Here is an 18429-nt window from a genome sequence, read left to right on the forward strand (position 1 = left end):
ACATGATCATAGCCAATGATGCAAAATAGCCCTCTTCTCCTTATCCCTGGGAGGGGACACCTGACCACAGGAAGCCTTCTCATGCATCTCCTTCTGACACCTCTTCTTACTCAAAACAGCATTCTGGGGGATGAAGTCATTGGCATCTGGCCACGAAATGCGGACAAGGCTGATGTCAACTGCGCGTGTGTGACCCATGCTGGCCTCAACATTGTCACAGGAGATGACTTTGGGCTGGTGAAGCTCTTTGATTTTCCATGCACAGAAAAATTTGTGAGTCTTCCTCAGAGGAACTCCCTACACGGCCTCCAGGCTCTTTCCTGTAGTCTGCAGGAGGCAGTGGCCATATCTAGATGGCCATCGAGAATCTAGAGCAAGAGGAATCTTGTTCCAGTCCTGTGGAGATTTGGGGACCCCTAACTTTTGCATCTCCCTTTGGAGGGGAAGTTCTGGAAGCCGGGAGAAGGGAGGTTGGGAGGGGTACAAATTGGCCATCCCAGGCAAGAATGGGACAGGAAAACTCATCAGTGAAAGGCTGGCTAAAAGAAATGTGCAGACGAAATGGGAATCCCAGGAGTGGAGGATTCTGGGACGGGGAGATTTGAGTCCTGGAAGTAGTCTGTGGTTTCCAGGAGGAGCAGGGTCTCAGCGGTCTCCATTCACTTTTGCTCACAGGCCAAACATAAGCGTTACTTTGGCCACTCAGCTCACGTGACGAACATCCGTTTCTCTCACGATGACAAGTATGTGGTCAGCACTGGAGGAGACGACTGCAGGTATGAACATGACTCACCTGCTCTGGTTCCCCGGGCCTGGTTGTTACTCCCTCTTCCTGTCCCCACATCAGGTGTCCCATGGGACACAGGGAGGGGCTGACATCATAGTGACAACAAGGACTTGTCATGTATGGTCTGGTGACTCTGAACCCAGGTCTTGAAGGGCCCGTGTCCCCAGTAGAGCTGTCCTGGGATTGGTGAGAAGGGGAGGACAGGATTCCTCCTCTGAACATTGCTAGGTGGAGGGACAGATGAGTAAGGGACTCCAGGTGGCTGATTTCAGTAGGACAACCCAAGGCATCATTACATATAATCAGGTTAAAATGGCCTTGATCCATAGGTCTTTTAACTCATAACTTCCAGCTGATCACCAGGGTTCTTAAGATGGGTGATTAGGGGGGCCTGGGTGACTCAGTCAGTTAAGCATTGGTTAGGTGTCCCAACTACTGATTCTACCTCAGGTCATGATCTCACAAGTTGTGAGATCAAGCCCCATGTTGGGCTCCATGCTGAGCATGGGGCCTGCTTAAGATTCTCTCTCTCCCTCCATTCCACCCCTGATGGGGAGCACTCGCAGGTGCTCTCAAAATTATTAAAAAAAAAAAAAAAGCCTTAGTCACCATGAGAAACAATAAGGGTGTCACCCAGTTTTACATGAGATCTGGTGAGAAGTCAAGCCATTAGGCCCAGTGCTAGTTAGTAGCAGGAGATCCTCAACCAGCTATTTGGACTGGGCTGCTTTTAACCTTAACTGCTGCTGAGTGTTAAACAGGCACATGTTCCGTGCGAGGTGTGACTGGCCTTCCAGTGATTTGGAAGGACCCTTACCAGCTTGCTCCAGAGATGACATCAGCCTCTTCAGCCTTTCCAAGAAGGCCACTTTCTCTTGTCCCTCCAAGTGCATTCCTTATTTGGATTGTGGAGGAACAGGACAAAGTCATTCCTGAATCTCTTATTCTCCACCTCTAATGTAGTTGAAGGGCTTTACTGCAACATGAATATAGGTTTCTGTTCAGCCCAAGCAAAACTCTTGGGGGGGATAAAGAAGTGTAGCAATCCCAATATATATGTATTTTTAAAGTTTATTTATTTATTTAGAAAGATAGCCTGGGAGGGGCAGAGAGAGAAGACAGAATCCCAAGTGGACTCCGTCCACACTGTCAGTACAGAGCAGAGCCCGAGGTGGAGCTCAAACCCATGAGCTGGAAGATCATGACCTGAGCCAAAATCAAGAGTTGGACACTTAACTAACTGAGCTGCCCAGGTTCCCCCAGATATTTTTAGTGGTCTGAGAGAGGTTGTGGAAAAGGCACCTGTAAAGAATGTCAACCCACTTCCTATCCAAAAGCATGGTGTAGAAAATGGCCAAGGATGCTGATAGCCCGTGGGAGAGCACCATCTCCAGTCCGCTGTGCCAACAGCGGCTGGCACTTAGAGCCCTTGAGATAATACTGCCAGCAGCTCCCTGTGGAGTGGAAACACCCATTGAAAGCAGCACCTGCCAGACTGTGAACAAGCCAGCAATAAGTGAATTGAGATCCGAGGTGACTTTTGATTACGATGAAAGGCTTAGAAGTAACCTTTAAAATGCAGGACCCCTAGGCCTTTGTAGTCCTGGGAGCCTATTCTGATCCCTGGCTCTATGTTGAACACTAGAAAGGGTTCTCCTACTCAAGTGGAGTTGATAAAACCTTTTCAATAGTAACAAGAGAGATAGTGTGAAGTCAAATTGTCAAAAGTCCTTACATTCAGCACATTCAGGCTGCTGAGAACCAAACAAAACAGAAAACAAGAACTTTTTAAAAAAGCAATAGATCTTTATTATTTTTTTAATGTTTATTTATTTGTGAGAGAGAGAGAGAGAGAGAGCGCGTGCACACGAGTGGGGAAGAGACAGAGGGAGACACAGAATCTGAAGCAGGCTCCAGGCTCTGAGGTGTCAGCACAGAGCCTGACGTGGGGCTCAAAGCCACAAACCGTGAGATCATGACCTGAGCCGAAGTCAGATGCTTAACCAACTGAGCCAGCTAGGCGCCCCCAAAAAACAAGCAATAAATCTTTAATTGGTGACAAGATCCCCGATTTGCCTTTAGAAGTTGAAATGTCCAACACATATCAGCTAAACTGGACTCGAGAGCACTTGGTAAGATTGTTTTTTGTCACTTGACAAAGTTATGATGCCCAGCCATGCAAGATGACGGTCTGATCTGCCTTTTCAGTGTGTTTGTGTGGCGATGTCTGTAAATGCCGGAACCCTCTTTATTGCTGCTGCTGCTGCTACCACCCAGCAACTGCAGGGGCAGTGACGAGGCCCCTCGTTGCCACCAGCTGCTGGGAAAGGCCTACGCTGCGGGCCGCACAAGTTCCAAGTGCTAGTGAAGTGGGGTGACTGCTCCCAGACTCTGGAATCTCCAAAACTGTGATGCCAAGAAGGTCAGTTCTAAAATGTTAAGAGTGCTTTCCTCTGTTCCTGAGACTATACTGACCACAATGACAAAAAAATCCTGCTAATGTAGCCCACCAACGAAATTTAAAGCCTCAGTTACCCTGACCAATATGTAGCTTTTAATTTGCATCAAAACTTTTACAAAAGATGTTTTGCTATTATGTTTCTATATACTTTAAAAATGTTCATTTTTACAAATGAGTTGAACAAGACAGCTTAATTTAGATGCGCCTAAAGCACTAGAAATATTGATAGCCTCAGTTCTCCACATTTAGCTTTCAAAACCAAATGAGCCATGTACAAACAAGTTGAGAAACTTAATTTTTTAACGTTTCATTTGCAGAGTTTTATATCCATTAAGTGCCTTTGAAAGTTTCCAGTTGTGTGGGCTGCTGTCTCCCCTCCCACAAATTATCTCCTCTCTACATATGGTGCTAAAACTTCAAAACTGAGGAGGGCTACAGGACCCTTAACAGATTCCTGGTCTGTCACCCATGTCATGTGTTTATGTCGAGGCTTCCTAAATGACATCAGTTCCCTGCTTGAGAAGTAGTGGCAAGTGAGCAGCAAAGAAACTTAAATTCAGGAGGGAGGGGGTAAAAATGGGTTTTCACTGTTGAGTGCCAAACCTACAAAATCCAAAATAGAAGTAAAATTAACCTCTACTACAAAGTAGTAGGAAAAAAAAGAAAAAAAGAAAAAAAAAAAGCTCAAGTGGGTCTAGGATTAACGAACTCTTAATCCTAATAAATGCGGGGACCCAAGGCTGCACTGGGTCTACCACCCAGTGGGGCTGACTTGACACCACGGATTTGTTCAGGTGAACTGATCTAGGTCAAGTCCAGATAAAAAGGAAAAAATCTCAGCAGAACAAATTCCTAAGCCCAAGCAATATTTGGAAGATTATTCAACAAAAACAGGCTAGCTTGGCGTTCGTCAGAGCTGGCTAGATGACACAATGTGACCTGGACAGTATTAACCAGACGACATCCCTGACCTGCCTCACTCCTACTTCACACTTGGCTCTCCACTGACTCCAGGAGGGGCTGACAGCACACACCACAAGGAAGGCTGGTGAGGGCCTGGGGACTCTGAGCACACGTGCACCCATCAGTCCTTCCCATCAGTGAACCAAAATTCTCGGTCTTGAGTTTCTGGCTATTTGCAGTTGTCAGTTTAGCGACAGTGAAATGAAGCATTTTCAATTAAACAGATTACTAACATTTACCCCAGAAGTGCTTCAGCATTCTAAATGGATTAGATCACCCATGAAGCTATTTTTATATGCCACGTTATGAATGCCTTACATTAATCCCCTGATAGGCTGTCGGGTCCCCAGTTAAGAGTCCCTGTGCAGTCCTGATTCTGTTTTCTGTAACCATGTAACTGGCGATGCTGAGTGATGACCATGTCTGCCTATACTGTACCACCGACCTTTCATAATAATCAGATCTTGTATTGAAATAACCACGTGGAAATAAATTGATCAATGAGGATATGTACAACTGTATTTAAAGAGCAATAGTGTCTGTGTCAAGAAAACTTCTTAAATCTTATTTGTAAACATTTATATGGTATGATTTTATGTATGTTTATCCTGCACTGTGTTCTATATGTTAAAATACTGGTGCATGAATTTATTTTCAATTAGCAAAGTATAAAAAATACATAATTTGAAAACATTATGTGTCAAATAAATTTGATTATGTAAACACAGCTGCACTACGCACTGGAAAGCTTTCTAAGAGTACAAGCCACGGCTCACTAGTTGAAGCAAAGTCTACTGTGTGTATACTTTTAATCTGGTGCAGTTTCATGGAGCCAAAATACCAAACATATTTTGTCTATAAGCTTTATTGATACTTTGCTTTTACAGTTCACAATGCATTCCACAGATTCAGTACAGCTTAAACCACAAATGTATAAATCTTCATTTTATAATTTTTTGCATAACAAGGTTTGATATTTGCAAACAACGTTTTTGGAAGCATTAGATTCAGTCCATAGATTCAGAGTCTGTGACAAAATGAACTACAGTAAGTCTGTGCAATGAAGTTTATGCTGAGGAGTTCTATGTGCATGGCATCGTTTCATGTTGAAAACAGATGGTAGTGCTCCTAGAAATAGATTTTCTTTTTCTAGCTTATGTGCTTTGGAACTACACACGTATAACCAATGACTCTCTGAAATATCAAGCACTGTGGGGTAGCCAGAAGGTAAAGGTCTAAGCTTTGTGAAACACTATATATAGATATATATATAATCTATATTTACTTATATTGGCAATTAATATAACAGTAAGATTCACAATACACCTAGAACATACCAGAAAGGCAAGCTTTTTCACTCTTGCTTTAGTGGTATGATCTCATCTAAACATTTCATTTCAGAAAATCTGCATCAATCTACACAGACCATACACAGTGCACAAACTGTGAAAAGGATTATTTTTTTTCAGCTTCACTTTCTCTGTAATTCCCAAAAAACAGCAAGACTACCTGCAACAAAGTGTAATATACAGCTTTCTCAGATCTTTTTCTATTCACCAGTGCCTCGTATCGGAAAAACAAGTATGATTACGGTTTAAATCCATACATAGCAGCTTACAATACTTAAGATGATGAACACATGGCAGTCAAGACAGGTAATTTTCCTCAGACACCGCATTGCTAAAAATAAAGATCTGTGAAACTGCAATGTCAAGGTTTCCTTCTTCCCTGACCCTCCCCCATGTAATCAAACGAATATCCCCTTTTAAAGATAAACTATTGTCAATGATTTCTGGCTTTTTCATTCAGCTTTGCGCTTCAATCCAGGGATTTTCGCTTGGATTCTACAAATGGAAAGGTTGGGACAAAAGGTCAATATAAATATTTCTAAATTTTAAGTATTTTAAAACGCTATCCTTCAAGAACTACTTGTATATTGCTCAGCTTGTACAAGAAATGAAATCTTAAGGCTGTCAAACTACAAGCTGTAATTATGCCACTTTGCCTGATGAATTAGATTTAAACAAAGCCTTAAATACAACAAAAAGCAAACAGAAATCAACTATTCCAAAAGTAGAGAAAAATCGTGTGGCAATACTGTCGCACTTTTTAAGTGTGATTAAGATTTGCTACCCATTATGCCTAGAAGATGAAAATACAAAGTCCAGTACACCTTGTCCTTAGTAAAAAAGAAAACAAAAGTTGCAGATTTTAAGTACTTACTTAGCCATAGCATCTTTAACATTCTTGTTTGCAAGTCCTAGATAATGATCTATCTGCGCCTGAAAGAGAGGTATAAAGCAGTTACTAGAAAATTAACGTTGGTAGAGTCTTATTAACCGTTACTCTGTTCCGGCAAATTAAGGGCTTAATAAAGGCTTAAGAAACCACATTTTTCATATTTATAAGGCTATGGAAACTGGCAATAATACATCTGTTTGAAGTAATAAAGTGAGACTTGTATCCTGAAATCTATACTTAAGAAATTACCTGATGCCGTTCATAAATAACAGGAACGCTGAAGAGTGAAATCAGAGCTGAAAAAGGAAATACACAGCCTTTAAAATCGACTGGGAGGGTTTAGGGAACAAACACGGAAAATGGTAAACTCTTAAGATAGCTAGGCAGTGTTCCTAACGAATTAATAAATACACAAGGATCTCCTGGAGGCACCTGCTGGTGGGGAACCACTGCAGAGCAGTGAGTGAATTAACCAAGGGATGCTGCAGGAGCCATTCCTAGCTTAAAATCACGTCACACAGACCTTATAAAATACAGGCATCCCAGGTTAGTGTGATTTATGCCTGCACCATCAGATGAGGCCAGCCCCCATCTGGTTTATCACTATTAACTGGAGCATTCTTCAGGAACTAAAGTAGCAATTCAATACACAGTATCAGTATCAGCAATTTAGCTGAAGAGATCACAACCTCAAATATACGTCCTGTCTTCCCCACAACATAAGAATTCTCTCCACTACAATGTCTCTTGGGGTGCCGGGATGGCTCAGTCCGTTGAGTGTCGACTTTGGCTCAGGTCATGAGCTCACAGCTTGTTGAGTTTGAGCCCCTCATTAAGTTCTGTGCTGACAGCTCAGAGCCTGGAGCCTGCTTCAGATTCTGTCTTCCTTTCTCTGCTCCTCCCCCACTCTCACTCTCTCTCTCCCCAAAATAAACAAACATTTCAAAAAAATCCTTTAAAATGTTTTTAAGCTCCTACACACAATCTTTTATTGTACAGTTTTTCATTCAAATAGTTTTATAGACTTACCCAAAATCAGTAGTGTCAGACCATTGAACAAGGCACCAACATAGGTAAATACCCACATCAACACTGCAAACTGTAAGAAAATAACATAAGCCTATTAAAACCACAATTCACATGAAGTTGAAGCTTTCAAATAAAAGCATCCCATCTAACGGCCAACCTACTAGAGGCCTAATCGTTGGAGATTTGGTACATATGGATATTTCATCTTGAAGTCACCAGTCTCAATTCAAAATTTCAGAATCCTAATTAAAATACATTTGATTCATTTTGTCCGGACTACACTACCAAGTAGTTAATTCAATTTTCTCTGAGATCAGAAAACATGCCAAAGGTATACCTTCCTCCTTCAACTTTAATACAGCATTTAGCTTTTACATGGGAAGACTGAAAAGGGATGAGAATTTGCTATTAAACCTGATTTTAAAGCACTAAAAAGTACTTCAGATCCACATGAGCTGAATAATTCAGACATTAAAATCTCAGACATCTGAATAAGTAACAGTGAGGCAGGAGTACTTATGATCAGTGAGAATGGGTTTCAGGTACCAAAATTACCAGCTCCGGCATTTTATAAAGGAACAGAAGCACTGGCTGCCGAGTGATACATGTTTTAACAGCCACAGTTAACCCTGGGAATGAGGATGTCTCAAACTTGTATATGTATTAATAAAACTATTATTATTCTTTTGGTCACTGCTTTCTTTATTTAACAAACACCAATATAGTTCTTACTATATCAGTGCCAGGCACAGTTTTAAATGCTTTACAAATATTAACTCATTTATTCCTCTTAACTTGATGAGGTGGGTGCTATTATTACCACAGCAGATACAGACAACTAGAGAATAAAGAGTTTTAATACCTTGCTAGCAGTCAGATTTCACTGTCCTCTTTACGGGTAGGGGACTGCAGTGAATTAACTAAACTCTCCTACTTCAGTAATCATGGTCTTAAAATCTAGGTGTGTGTGTGTGTGTGTGTGTGTGTGTGTGTGTTTTAAATCATCAAATAAAGCAGTTTGGGAAAGGCTCTTCTAAAAAGAGATTTCATTTTGAGAAGTCCTTTGTTTCCTCTTCATACTTTATTCATGAAAGGCTGGACAAGAGGAATGCAGAGTTTTCTTTTCATTCTAAAATTTGGTGACATCATATAGTACAGACTCAATGACATGATAGAAACAGTTCTTGGAAGACTTAAAACACAAAGTCAGTCTGGATTTTATTATTCTTAATCAGTAATACCTTTGCTTTCTATTAAAAGCCTTCATGTGTCTGGCATTAGCTCTGCCCTAGTCAGCAGGTAACACAATATGATGCCACCTTCTACAGTGATTAGTCAGGGACAGACAACAGCCCTCCATCTCCTAGAGGAGGGATCAGCACACCTTTCCTTTCAAGTAAGATAATAAGATAATAACCATGTTTGCTTTTACGGGCCATAGTGGCGGGGGGGGGGGGGTCTTTCATATATTCTTGGAATGTTGTCTCTGAATAGTTTTTGAACATTATCCTTTAAAAAACATAAAAACCATTCTTCGCTCTCAGGCTGTATCAAAACCCGCCATGGGTCAGACAGTAGTTTGCAGACCCTTGAACTGTCTTCCTCCAGATACTCATTCATTCAACAAAATTCGATCGCCTACTAAGAGCTGAGTACCACGCAGTAATTAAAGTGTTGAAGCTCACATTTACTACAGGTTAGGAATACAATCTGGATTCCTCCACCAACTTCAGTTCTACAAATAGCAACACTCTGGTTACCTCTACAACTGAATTTAATGTTCAAGTGACCAAATGCCAAGCATTCTTAATACCTGCCAACTGAAAATCAAAAATTAAGTGCTACCTTCCCCCTCCCCCACCACCCCCCTCCCCACCCTGCCTCAGTCTTAGCAAGTGCCAAGGTAAGAAAGGTCTGCAGCATGACTCCAGTTAGCAAGGCTTTTCCGTCTCGGAGTTTTACAGACTCCTATTGCAGAAGCTAATTTTAACTTCTGCATTTAAGCAAGTTTGCTAAGGAACATTTTCATGTTTTCATCCATCACTATCGACAAGTCTAAAAGGGAAAAGCACCAACCTTCCACATTTTAGAATAAACTGCTTTAGCAGTAAAGACACCTTTGTCATGACAGAATTCAGATACTAACACACACACAGGCTAAAAATAAGTCCTAATTTGGTCATTAAGTCACCCACAAGGCTCCACTCCCAGGTCAGCAAGGAGAGAAGCCCAAGACTTCACACCTAGGCTATCTAAGGGACTCAAATGTCACTGGACTTGCTTCTTGCAGGACACTCTTCCTAAAAGCCACATTACCCAAAGGCAAAGAAAAGAACAGAGGGAGGACTAAATGTGGAACAAGTGACCGACAGGCACGAAGGAGCATGACTAAGGACGGAGGCAGACAGACAGACATACACATTCTCCCTCTCAGGGAGGCATGTACACCCCGGCTCCACAGAATATTGCTGTGCAAGTATGTCAGGCCAATGTTGCCCAAATTTCCCATTTTGAGAGAGAAACCAGAAATTCACATTTGTATGTATCACAGAATTTTTAAATATTGCAAAAAATTTTACATTTCAGGGGCTCCAAACAAAAATGTTAAGTAAGGTTTTCCAGAGAATACACCATCAGAAGAGAAAGGAATGGTAGTTAAGGACATGCATCTAGCAACTGCACAATTACTGGAACTGTTATATAATGAAAGCAACTAACTTTTTTTTTCCTTTGGCAAATATATTAGGTCAGTTAATCTCATCACAATGCCAAAAGTTAAGTGCTATTATTATCCCCAAAGAGCAAACCAAGACAAAGAACAATTAAGCAAGTTGCCAGACCAGAGGTCACAGTGATCTAAAGTTTATCTGACTCCAGAATCTATCTGCTGTGCCATACAGTAAAACCGCCTACAGAGTAACCATTATTAATGGAAATTTGGACAGTGCATGCTGTCATTTTTAAACTCAAAATTATATGACCTTTTTTTGACATCTACAGCCTTATTCATTGGTATCACTTTGCCTACATTTTCCCTAGCCCATTTCCCTTCTAATTTTTCTGTGAGCCAGAGAAAGCAGAAACTGTCAAAATGTGTATGTTAATAACTATATAAGAGCCCAAGAACTAAATTTCAAAGTTCTTCTGGGTCAGCTATTTCTGGAGTGCAGACCTTTTTTGGCTCACTTTCAGATTTAAGAACTGTATTCTGGAACATTATGAATGCCTGATGTTCGGACAACTATAGCTAGAAATTTTCTTACAATTTTAACATATTTTCACTGAAAGTCACGGAACTGTCATACTGAATCCAGGCTTTATCACCCAAAGCTGTGTTACAGAAAAATAAGAACCTTTGCCTAAAACACATGGCAAATAAAATTATTAGATTTTTTTCTTGAGATTTGAGGTTTCAAAAGCCAGGATCCCACTAATGAAACTTGGAGCCTTACTCATGAAACTCCAAAGCTGAGCCCAGTGGGGACTGTCAAATATCCTCCTTTTACAACAGGCCTGGTGGTAGTGGGAGGAAGGAGTGGGGGGAAAACAATAGCCTGGGGCTTAGAGTTTCATGCCACAACTTTCAAAAACTGTGATTCTCCAGGCAATGTCCACAGATATCCCAATATTCCTTCCTTTCCCCAACCCCTTTCCTAGTAGCGAGTAAATTTTATAGCTCCCAGGTGGTTCCAATCTGCAGCCCAGACTGAGAACCACTGTTTTAAAATGAACCCGATCAAAGATCCCTCACACATAAGAGCAATCAACAGAATTAAACCTTAACTAGGTGGTCTAAATATGTTCAACTACCTTAAACTTGTTTTCTTGTAGTCATGGATCTTATTTAAAAGTTAACAAATATCAGTGGGTTAATAAAATTATCCTGCCTCTTTCTGACTTCTCAGAGACTAATAAAGTACACCAGACTAAGAAAAGGCTACATACACAGCTTTTGCTACTTAATTTTACTACAGAACATTCCTCCTTTGCTTTCCTTTCATTCATTCTCCTTTCCCCACCTGATGTCTGGCACTCAATGGAACAAACCCCTTTAAGAAATATAACCTTTAAAACAAATCCTGAACGCTGGACAAAACATTTGGCTGCAGTGAAAAACTAATGTTTGAAATAAGTTCTACTGAATGGAATTAGATATATTGTTAGTAATTCTGCCATATTTGACTAAAATTAATCCTTTGGGAAATGCATTGTTGCTACATCTGTGGACATGTGAGATCTTCTCTAGGACTTAGAAGCTTGTAATTCCCTGCAAAGGAGCAAAACAAATTGAACTACTGCCCGGGAATTTAAAAAAGAGAAATTGCAAAAACATGTCTTATTTGTATCTGTCCAAGTCAACTGCCAAAAGGAGTCTTAGGCCAGGCACAAAGATAACCACCACCTCACATCAGGTCTTTTTCAACAGGCCTGATTGCTCATGAACCTTGAGAGTTTTGTTTTCTTTTTAATCACATTTGAAAGAATAGGCTCCTCTCTCTCACTGTCAAGGAAAAAAAAAAAAAGTAATGAGCAAAGGGATGAAAAAGTTTCACATGCTAAGAATAGTGGCTCTAAAATTTTCTAAGGAAGAAGGTTTCAAATAAAAGTAATGGTAACTGTGACCCAGAATCTAGAAATGTAGATTATATAAATTTGAGGGCACCAAATTTATGAAGGCAGTGAGTTATAGAAAAACCTCTTTCAAATTTTTGTTTGAAAACTATTATTTTAAATACGCCACAGAACTTGATAACGTGTGTATTTAAGAACTACATTTAAGAACTTGTAAATGAGACTCCCACTCATTTTCTTGAATTTAGGGTCGTATCCGTTTTCCTAATGATGAATCATACAAAATCAAAGTAATTCCAATTAGAAGCTGGTGCTTATTTTGGGATGAGCACTGGGTGTTGTATGGAAACCAATTTGACAATAAATTTCATATTTAAAAAAAAAAGCTGGTGCCTCTAAGTTTTGTTTGTTTGTTTGTTTGTTTAATTTTGAGAAAGAGTGTGTGCACACAAGCAGGGCAGAAGCAGAGACAGACAGAGGATCCAAAGCGGACTCTGTGCTGACACCCAACGTGGAGCTCAAACTCAAGAACCTGAGATGAAGTCAGATGTCCAAATGACTGAGCCACCCGGGTGCCTGTGGTACTTGTAAGTTTTTGAAAATTCAGTGTTATTTAACAAATTCATTTGGAAACTGGAGAGACCAGGACTATTTATTAGCAAACTTTCAAAAGACTGAAAATCTAAATATAGGAAATACAATGAATCAGTCTAATAGGGCCAACATTTCTCTTTTATACTGAAAAAGTAAAAAAAAAAAAAAAAAAAAAGAACTGCTTGCTTTAGGGAGAGAGAATAGGGCTCCCTATTAGCTGCTGCGGCTAAAAGGCAAAAAGTAATAGAAGGAAAATCATTTTCTTTAAAAAGAAAACGCTCTCTATATAAACAAAAACTGTGGAGGACTAAGAGTGGTAAATGCTCAAGAATCTATCTATAGAAAAGGATACTATTAAGTATTTTTTATAAAGAGCCAAGAGTGTCAAGATTTTTGTCAGCTGTTTTCAATAAGAGACATTTTAGGCAAGTATCCTGTGTTTCTACATACAGTACCCTTATTCAGTGGAAACAAACAAATGGAATGTGTACCACTCACATACAATGACATTAAGATTTTATTTTAATTAAAGGGGGTCAATTTTTAATTTTAAAGGGGGTCAAAGGGTAAAAAGAAAAAGTTTATTGGCTTTGGAGTTACCCTACTTACCCCAGGACAGGAAACAAAAAAGAAAGAAAAGGTTTAACTGAAGTCCCCCAAATAATAGAACCACCAGGCTTATCAAGGAAGACCCTCTTGGGGCGCCTGGGTGGCGCAGTCGGTTAAGCGTCCGACTTCAGCCAGGTCACGATCTCGCGGTCCGGGAGTTCGAGCCCCGCGTCGGGCTCTGGGCTGATGGCTCAGAGCCTGGAGCCTGTTTCCGATACTGTGTCTCCCTCTCTCTCTGCCCCTCCCCCGTTCATGCTCTGTCTCTCTCTGTCCCAAAAATAAATAAACGTTGAAAAAAAATTTTTAAAAAAAAAAAAAAGGAAGACCCTCTGTGTGTATTATCAGAATTTACAACTGAATTACCAAGTGCTTCATACCCATCACCTTCGCAAAGGTAGGGAGAAAAAGACACACCCTGCCTTTTATTCTTTTGCCTCAACAGGTTTTGAGACCTAAATGCAAACAAAGTTCATTCTATATGTTAGTATACTGAAGCACCAGTTATTTGTTTGGAGCCCAGGAAGAATCACCACCTGGGAAGTCATCAAGGAGCTTTCCTTGAGCTCTGGGATTGCCAAAAAACACTACTAAAGGAAACCATTCAAGTAACTTTTCTTTTTCTCTTTTCAGAAGTACTGCTAATCTGTAAGGACAAAAAGTAGTAAACTATAATTCTAACACATGTCCTTTTTTCCCCCCAACATTAAGAAACAATGTTTGTTTTAAAAAAATAAAAAACGCTCATAAAAATAAAGTGTTTCACAAACTAAATCTGCCTCATTATGTGCCATTTTCTGCTACAAAGTCACACATATAAAAGTCACTGAAGGCAAAAATTTATCAAGTTCAGTTTCTCTCGCTTATGCTAGCTCCATCATGAATAACATACCTGCTTAAAAAACAAAACAAAACAAAAAACCAACGACGTGAGGTAATTTTCAAAGGAAATTAAAAATTGAGCTTTAACAGCAAAATGAAATAATTCATCTTCTAGAAGTAACTTATTCATAAAATTTCCTCATCCTATTTTCACATATCTGTAATTTAAAAGGTGTTTAGAGTATTTCATCAAGCCTCCTCTAACGTTTTCATGCTCCTCTAGCCTTTGCCAAGTATTTCCACACATAACTGTCTATGCCTAGAAATGTATATAGATGACAATAAAATCTGAAAGAACAGAATTTTCTTTTGACTAAAGACATGTGGAAACTTTCAATTAAAATTTGTAAAAACTGGAACATAACACATCATTCCCAGATCAATTTGTTTTATTTATTTATTTTTTTTTTAATTTTTTTAACGTTTATTTATTTTTGAGACAGAGAGAGACAGAGCATGAACGGGGGAGGGGCAGAGAGAGAGGGAGACACAGAATCGGAAACAGGCTCCAGGCTCTGAGCCATCAGCCCAGAGCCCGACGCGGGGCTCGAACTCCCGGACCGCGAGATCGTGACCTGGCTGAAGTCGGACGCTTAACCGACTGCGCCACCCAGGCGCCCCGTATTTTTAAACAGATTTCTTTAAGAACATCTTTTAGACATACAGAGCGCTGCCTTCATGGCTAAACTGTGTAAACATGAAGGATGACTTTTGGTTTCTATCTGTTGCAATTGTTATTAAGTCTATAAAAACAATGACTCTCCTCTATCAAGCTTCATAATGCTTTTGTTTGAAGTCGCCCCCCACCACCAATTTTTGACTGCTAACTTCAGAGATGGTCCTTTGCTGTTTGAAACTTTTATCACTACGTATAGTGTGTTTTCTCAACCAGTTCCCACCCACAACCACTTCCTCTTAAACCACACTAGTACCTTTCTCCTCAATGGTTCACACGTTCTACCCCAGCTATAAGCTATAATATAGCATATATCACTTCAATGAATAGGAACTGGCTTTTTGTGGCACTCATATGTACAAGGTTCTATTCCACTTACTCCAAAGGATTTTGTTATTTTTTCCCTTTGAAAGTTAATTAATCAAACATCCCAAATAACACAGTCATCATAGTTTCATTTACAGACTGACATCAGATAATATCAAAGCACTACTACAGAATGTCACTAAAAGCAAGCACTCTATAGATACAAAAGAAATATTAATAAAAGGAAACTAAATGATTTTCCATTAATGCCATTAGTAAGTAACTGAGATTCCCAGTCCGAAGCTGAAAGGACACAGCTGAAAATAATGTCCATCTACTGGCTTATTAAAGCTAAGATGTTTGTCAAAAGCACTGAGCATTTAAACCTATTGTAACCTGTTCAGAAATTGCTTCACTGAGTCAAAAGGCCCAATCACGGTATTGCTATGATATCCTTGGTCTGCATGATAAATTGCTATCTCGTACATATTTCTCACCAAAGAAAAATTATAAATACCACCGTAGTACATTTCTACCCAGGCTTAGACTGGAAATGAGTCTATCTTAAGCATGATCACAGACAGTAACACACAAAACACAAATGGTAAGTTCTATGTAAAGAACTCAAGTCTCAGTGCTTAGAACTCATGTTACAAGGTGATTTAGTGCTTGCTTTGAGTCAGTGAACTCCAGGAAAGTTTATTTGCAAGGTGAGACTCTAACAGTCACTCTAGCAAAATCCAAAAACTGGAGAAAGACTTCCAGTAATTACTAACTGAAGATTAGTTGAGGCGTTCCAAGTATCAGAACTTTTCCAGAATAAACATTTCAGGAAAGAGTCCAAGATATAAAATAGCTTATGTGTGTATATAAATCACACATAAGCTAAGAAATTAAGTGCTAGACTCTAAAAGAAAGGCAAAGAGATTAAATCACATTCTGGTATCAAATCTAATCTTCATTCCTACAGTGAAAATTCCCTTTAATGTTCTCACTTTTTTTGTTGTTGCATTTTTTAAATTTAGTTTTTTATTTTAATTTCAGTACAGTTAACATACACTGTTATATTAGTTTCAGGTGGACAGTACAGTGTTTCAACAACTGTATACATTACTCAGTGCTCATCATAAATGTATAATTTTCCCACTGCTCATCTTTATCATCTCCAAAAGTATGAATTTCTAACTTATTTTCCTTTAAAAAAGAATAGTACTTTCTTCCATCTCAAATAGTTGATTGGATTCTAATTTTTGACACTTAAGTTGACAGTACATCTTTGTCATTTGATTTCACTACATACTTGTCATTTACTTTTAATATGGAAAAGTAGAATTTTACACTCCAGTCTTTTGATATTGAATTCTATGTCAAAAATGAAGAGCAAATAAACTTACCTTCAGAGAATCAACTAAATCATCAACTAAAAAGAGGCGTCTCAGTTCTTTTATCGTGCAGTTCACATGACCAAGAGCAGAATTACTGTATTTCTGAACCAACTCCTCAGATATAGCGACTTCAGATTCCAAATATGCCCTGGAAAACAAAACACATCCTGTCACTGATCAGAGTGATTTTTCCTGGATGTTTGTCAATCAGCAATTACATATCTGTAAAAAAAGACATTAACAAAATACTTTACCATAAAAAACCTACTCTTTCTAAATGAAGCACAATGTAAAAATTCACCAAGCAATGGGTAGATTTCATTGATATGCACGCTGTCAGCTGATGAGCACAGAAAAAAGCATTTGCTTTCAAGTCAGACTGATCTGGGCTTGAATCTTAAACTCTGCCACTTACTTGTCTTGTGTCACTTTGGAAAGTTACTATCATGAGGAGTCACTGAATAAAGTGCTTCTTAACACAAGCAGGCACAAAGAAGCACTCAATAAATGGTAGTTATTATTAGGGACTTGGTTTTTTTCTTCAAGCTGACATTAGGCTGTCATTGGGTTTTCCTAACAAAGATTCTATCTGTTCCCAAATACTACACTCTCGCAGCCTAACTTTCAGGGGAAACTACCCAATATTTCAAGGCCCAGGCTGTGAAATGGCTGCCAGAAGTATAGTGCTAATGCTAGTAAAACATAATAGTTACTGCCCTTTTAGATGCCCTAATCTATACTAAGATAGCTGGGATTGTTTTATTTAAGAAGAGAACTGTAATGAAGAAGAAAAGTCATCTGCAGGAATGCAAGGAACTGTTTTATCAGTTATTGTTTCAAAGCAGCCATTTTATCTTGGCAGAGTACAACCAACTCAGAAATGCTAAGAACTTTTCTATCTGTCAGAAATAGCTACTTATAACCCCAGTCTCTCCTCATCACTCCCCCATGTCTATGGATACTAGCTACTCATACTGGAAACAACAGTCCTCTGATAACTCCTTATCCTATAGTTTCCTTCTGTAGTATGTCCCAACTACGTCCCTTCATTTTTACTCACGATGCTAGCACTCTAGTTCAAGTGTTCATTTATTTACAACTGGGGTATTCTTATCTGTCTCCAAACCAATCTCTAATCTGTCTGCATCCTAATCCATTCCTTCAGCCAATGCCAGATCAGTTTTATTTGAGCTATCCTAAACAGTGCTATTTAGATTGACTTCAGGTAGGAGTTAGGACACTTGCTACTATCTAGATAAGGTAACTTTGTGAAGTCATTTGACTTCTCAGGGTCATGATTCCCTCTTGAAAATTAAAGAAACAGACCTTCTTAAATCTCTTCAGGCTCCAACGTTTTGTGATTCTATGGTTCCAAATTTTCAACCAGAGCTCTCCTCAGCCTTTCCAACCTGATTTCTCACTACTCACTATGATGCAGCCAAATATGAGCCATTCATCAAACACTTTTTAATCTTACTGCCTTTGTTCACCATACCGTTTTCCCAATCCACACTGCTCTCCTCTCACCTCTAGTAATAGCATATCTAGTCAGTTAGCCTGTCTCAAATCTCACCCATACATGAAGCCTCTGTGGCTCTTTCTTCTCTAAGACACTATTATGCAATTCTAATGCACTCTTTTGTAGCTTTCTTTTGTAGCAGTATTATAGTATTGGCCATATCCAGCCCTGGAAACGTGTATACTTGTACATTTTCCCTACTAAAGTATAAACTATTAACAACCAGGAATATATCTTTATTACAATGGCATAGCACTCAGCCAACTTTTATTGATTAACCAGCAAATATCAAATTGTTATTATCAAGTTAAAAATTATCAAAGACTCACATCTACCCTTAAATCAGCAATAATTTATTTGTATAGCTTTAAGAAACACAGAACAGAAGCAGATAGAGCTTGAAGTTGG

At 39.3% G+C, this 18429-nt stretch overlaps 2 protein-coding genes across 5 annotated transcripts in view; one reads left to right on the forward strand and one right to left on the reverse strand.

Annotated features, from left to right (window-relative positions):
• The window catches only part of EML6 (EMAP like 6), a 162291-nt gene extending 156499 nt beyond the window's left edge, over positions 1-5792 (forward strand). The window contains exons 41-43 of the mRNA XM_043603391.1: positions 120-273; positions 676-776; positions 2996-5792. Of these exons, the coding sequence (XP_043459326.1) occupies positions 120-273; positions 676-776; positions 2996-3020 (280 nt within the window). The 3' untranslated portion in view covers positions 3021-5792. The remainder of the gene's footprint in view (positions 1-119; positions 274-675; positions 777-2995) is intronic.
• Positions 5059-18429, reverse strand: part of RTN4 (reticulon 4) — a 73043-nt gene continuing 59672 nt past the window's right edge. For all 4 annotated transcript variants that reach the window (XM_043603394.1, XM_043603392.1, XM_043603393.1 and 1 more), the window contains 5 exons: positions 16512-16650; positions 7482-7551; positions 6702-6748; positions 6435-6493; positions 5059-6055 (listed from right to left, as the gene is read on the reverse strand). In XM_043603394.1, the coding sequence (XP_043459329.1) occupies positions 6013-6055; positions 6435-6493; positions 6702-6748; positions 7482-7551; positions 16512-16650 (358 nt within the window). In that variant the 3' untranslated portion in view covers positions 5059-6012. The remainder of the gene's footprint in view (positions 6056-6434; positions 6494-6701; positions 6749-7481; positions 7552-16511; positions 16651-18429) is intronic.

This window comes from Prionailurus bengalensis, chromosome A3 (genome assembly GCF_016509475.1).
Source record: "Prionailurus bengalensis isolate Pbe53 chromosome A3, Fcat_Pben_1.1_paternal_pri, whole genome shotgun sequence".
In the NCBI taxonomy this organism is placed as follows: Eukaryota; Metazoa; Chordata; class Mammalia; order Carnivora; family Felidae; genus Prionailurus; species Prionailurus bengalensis.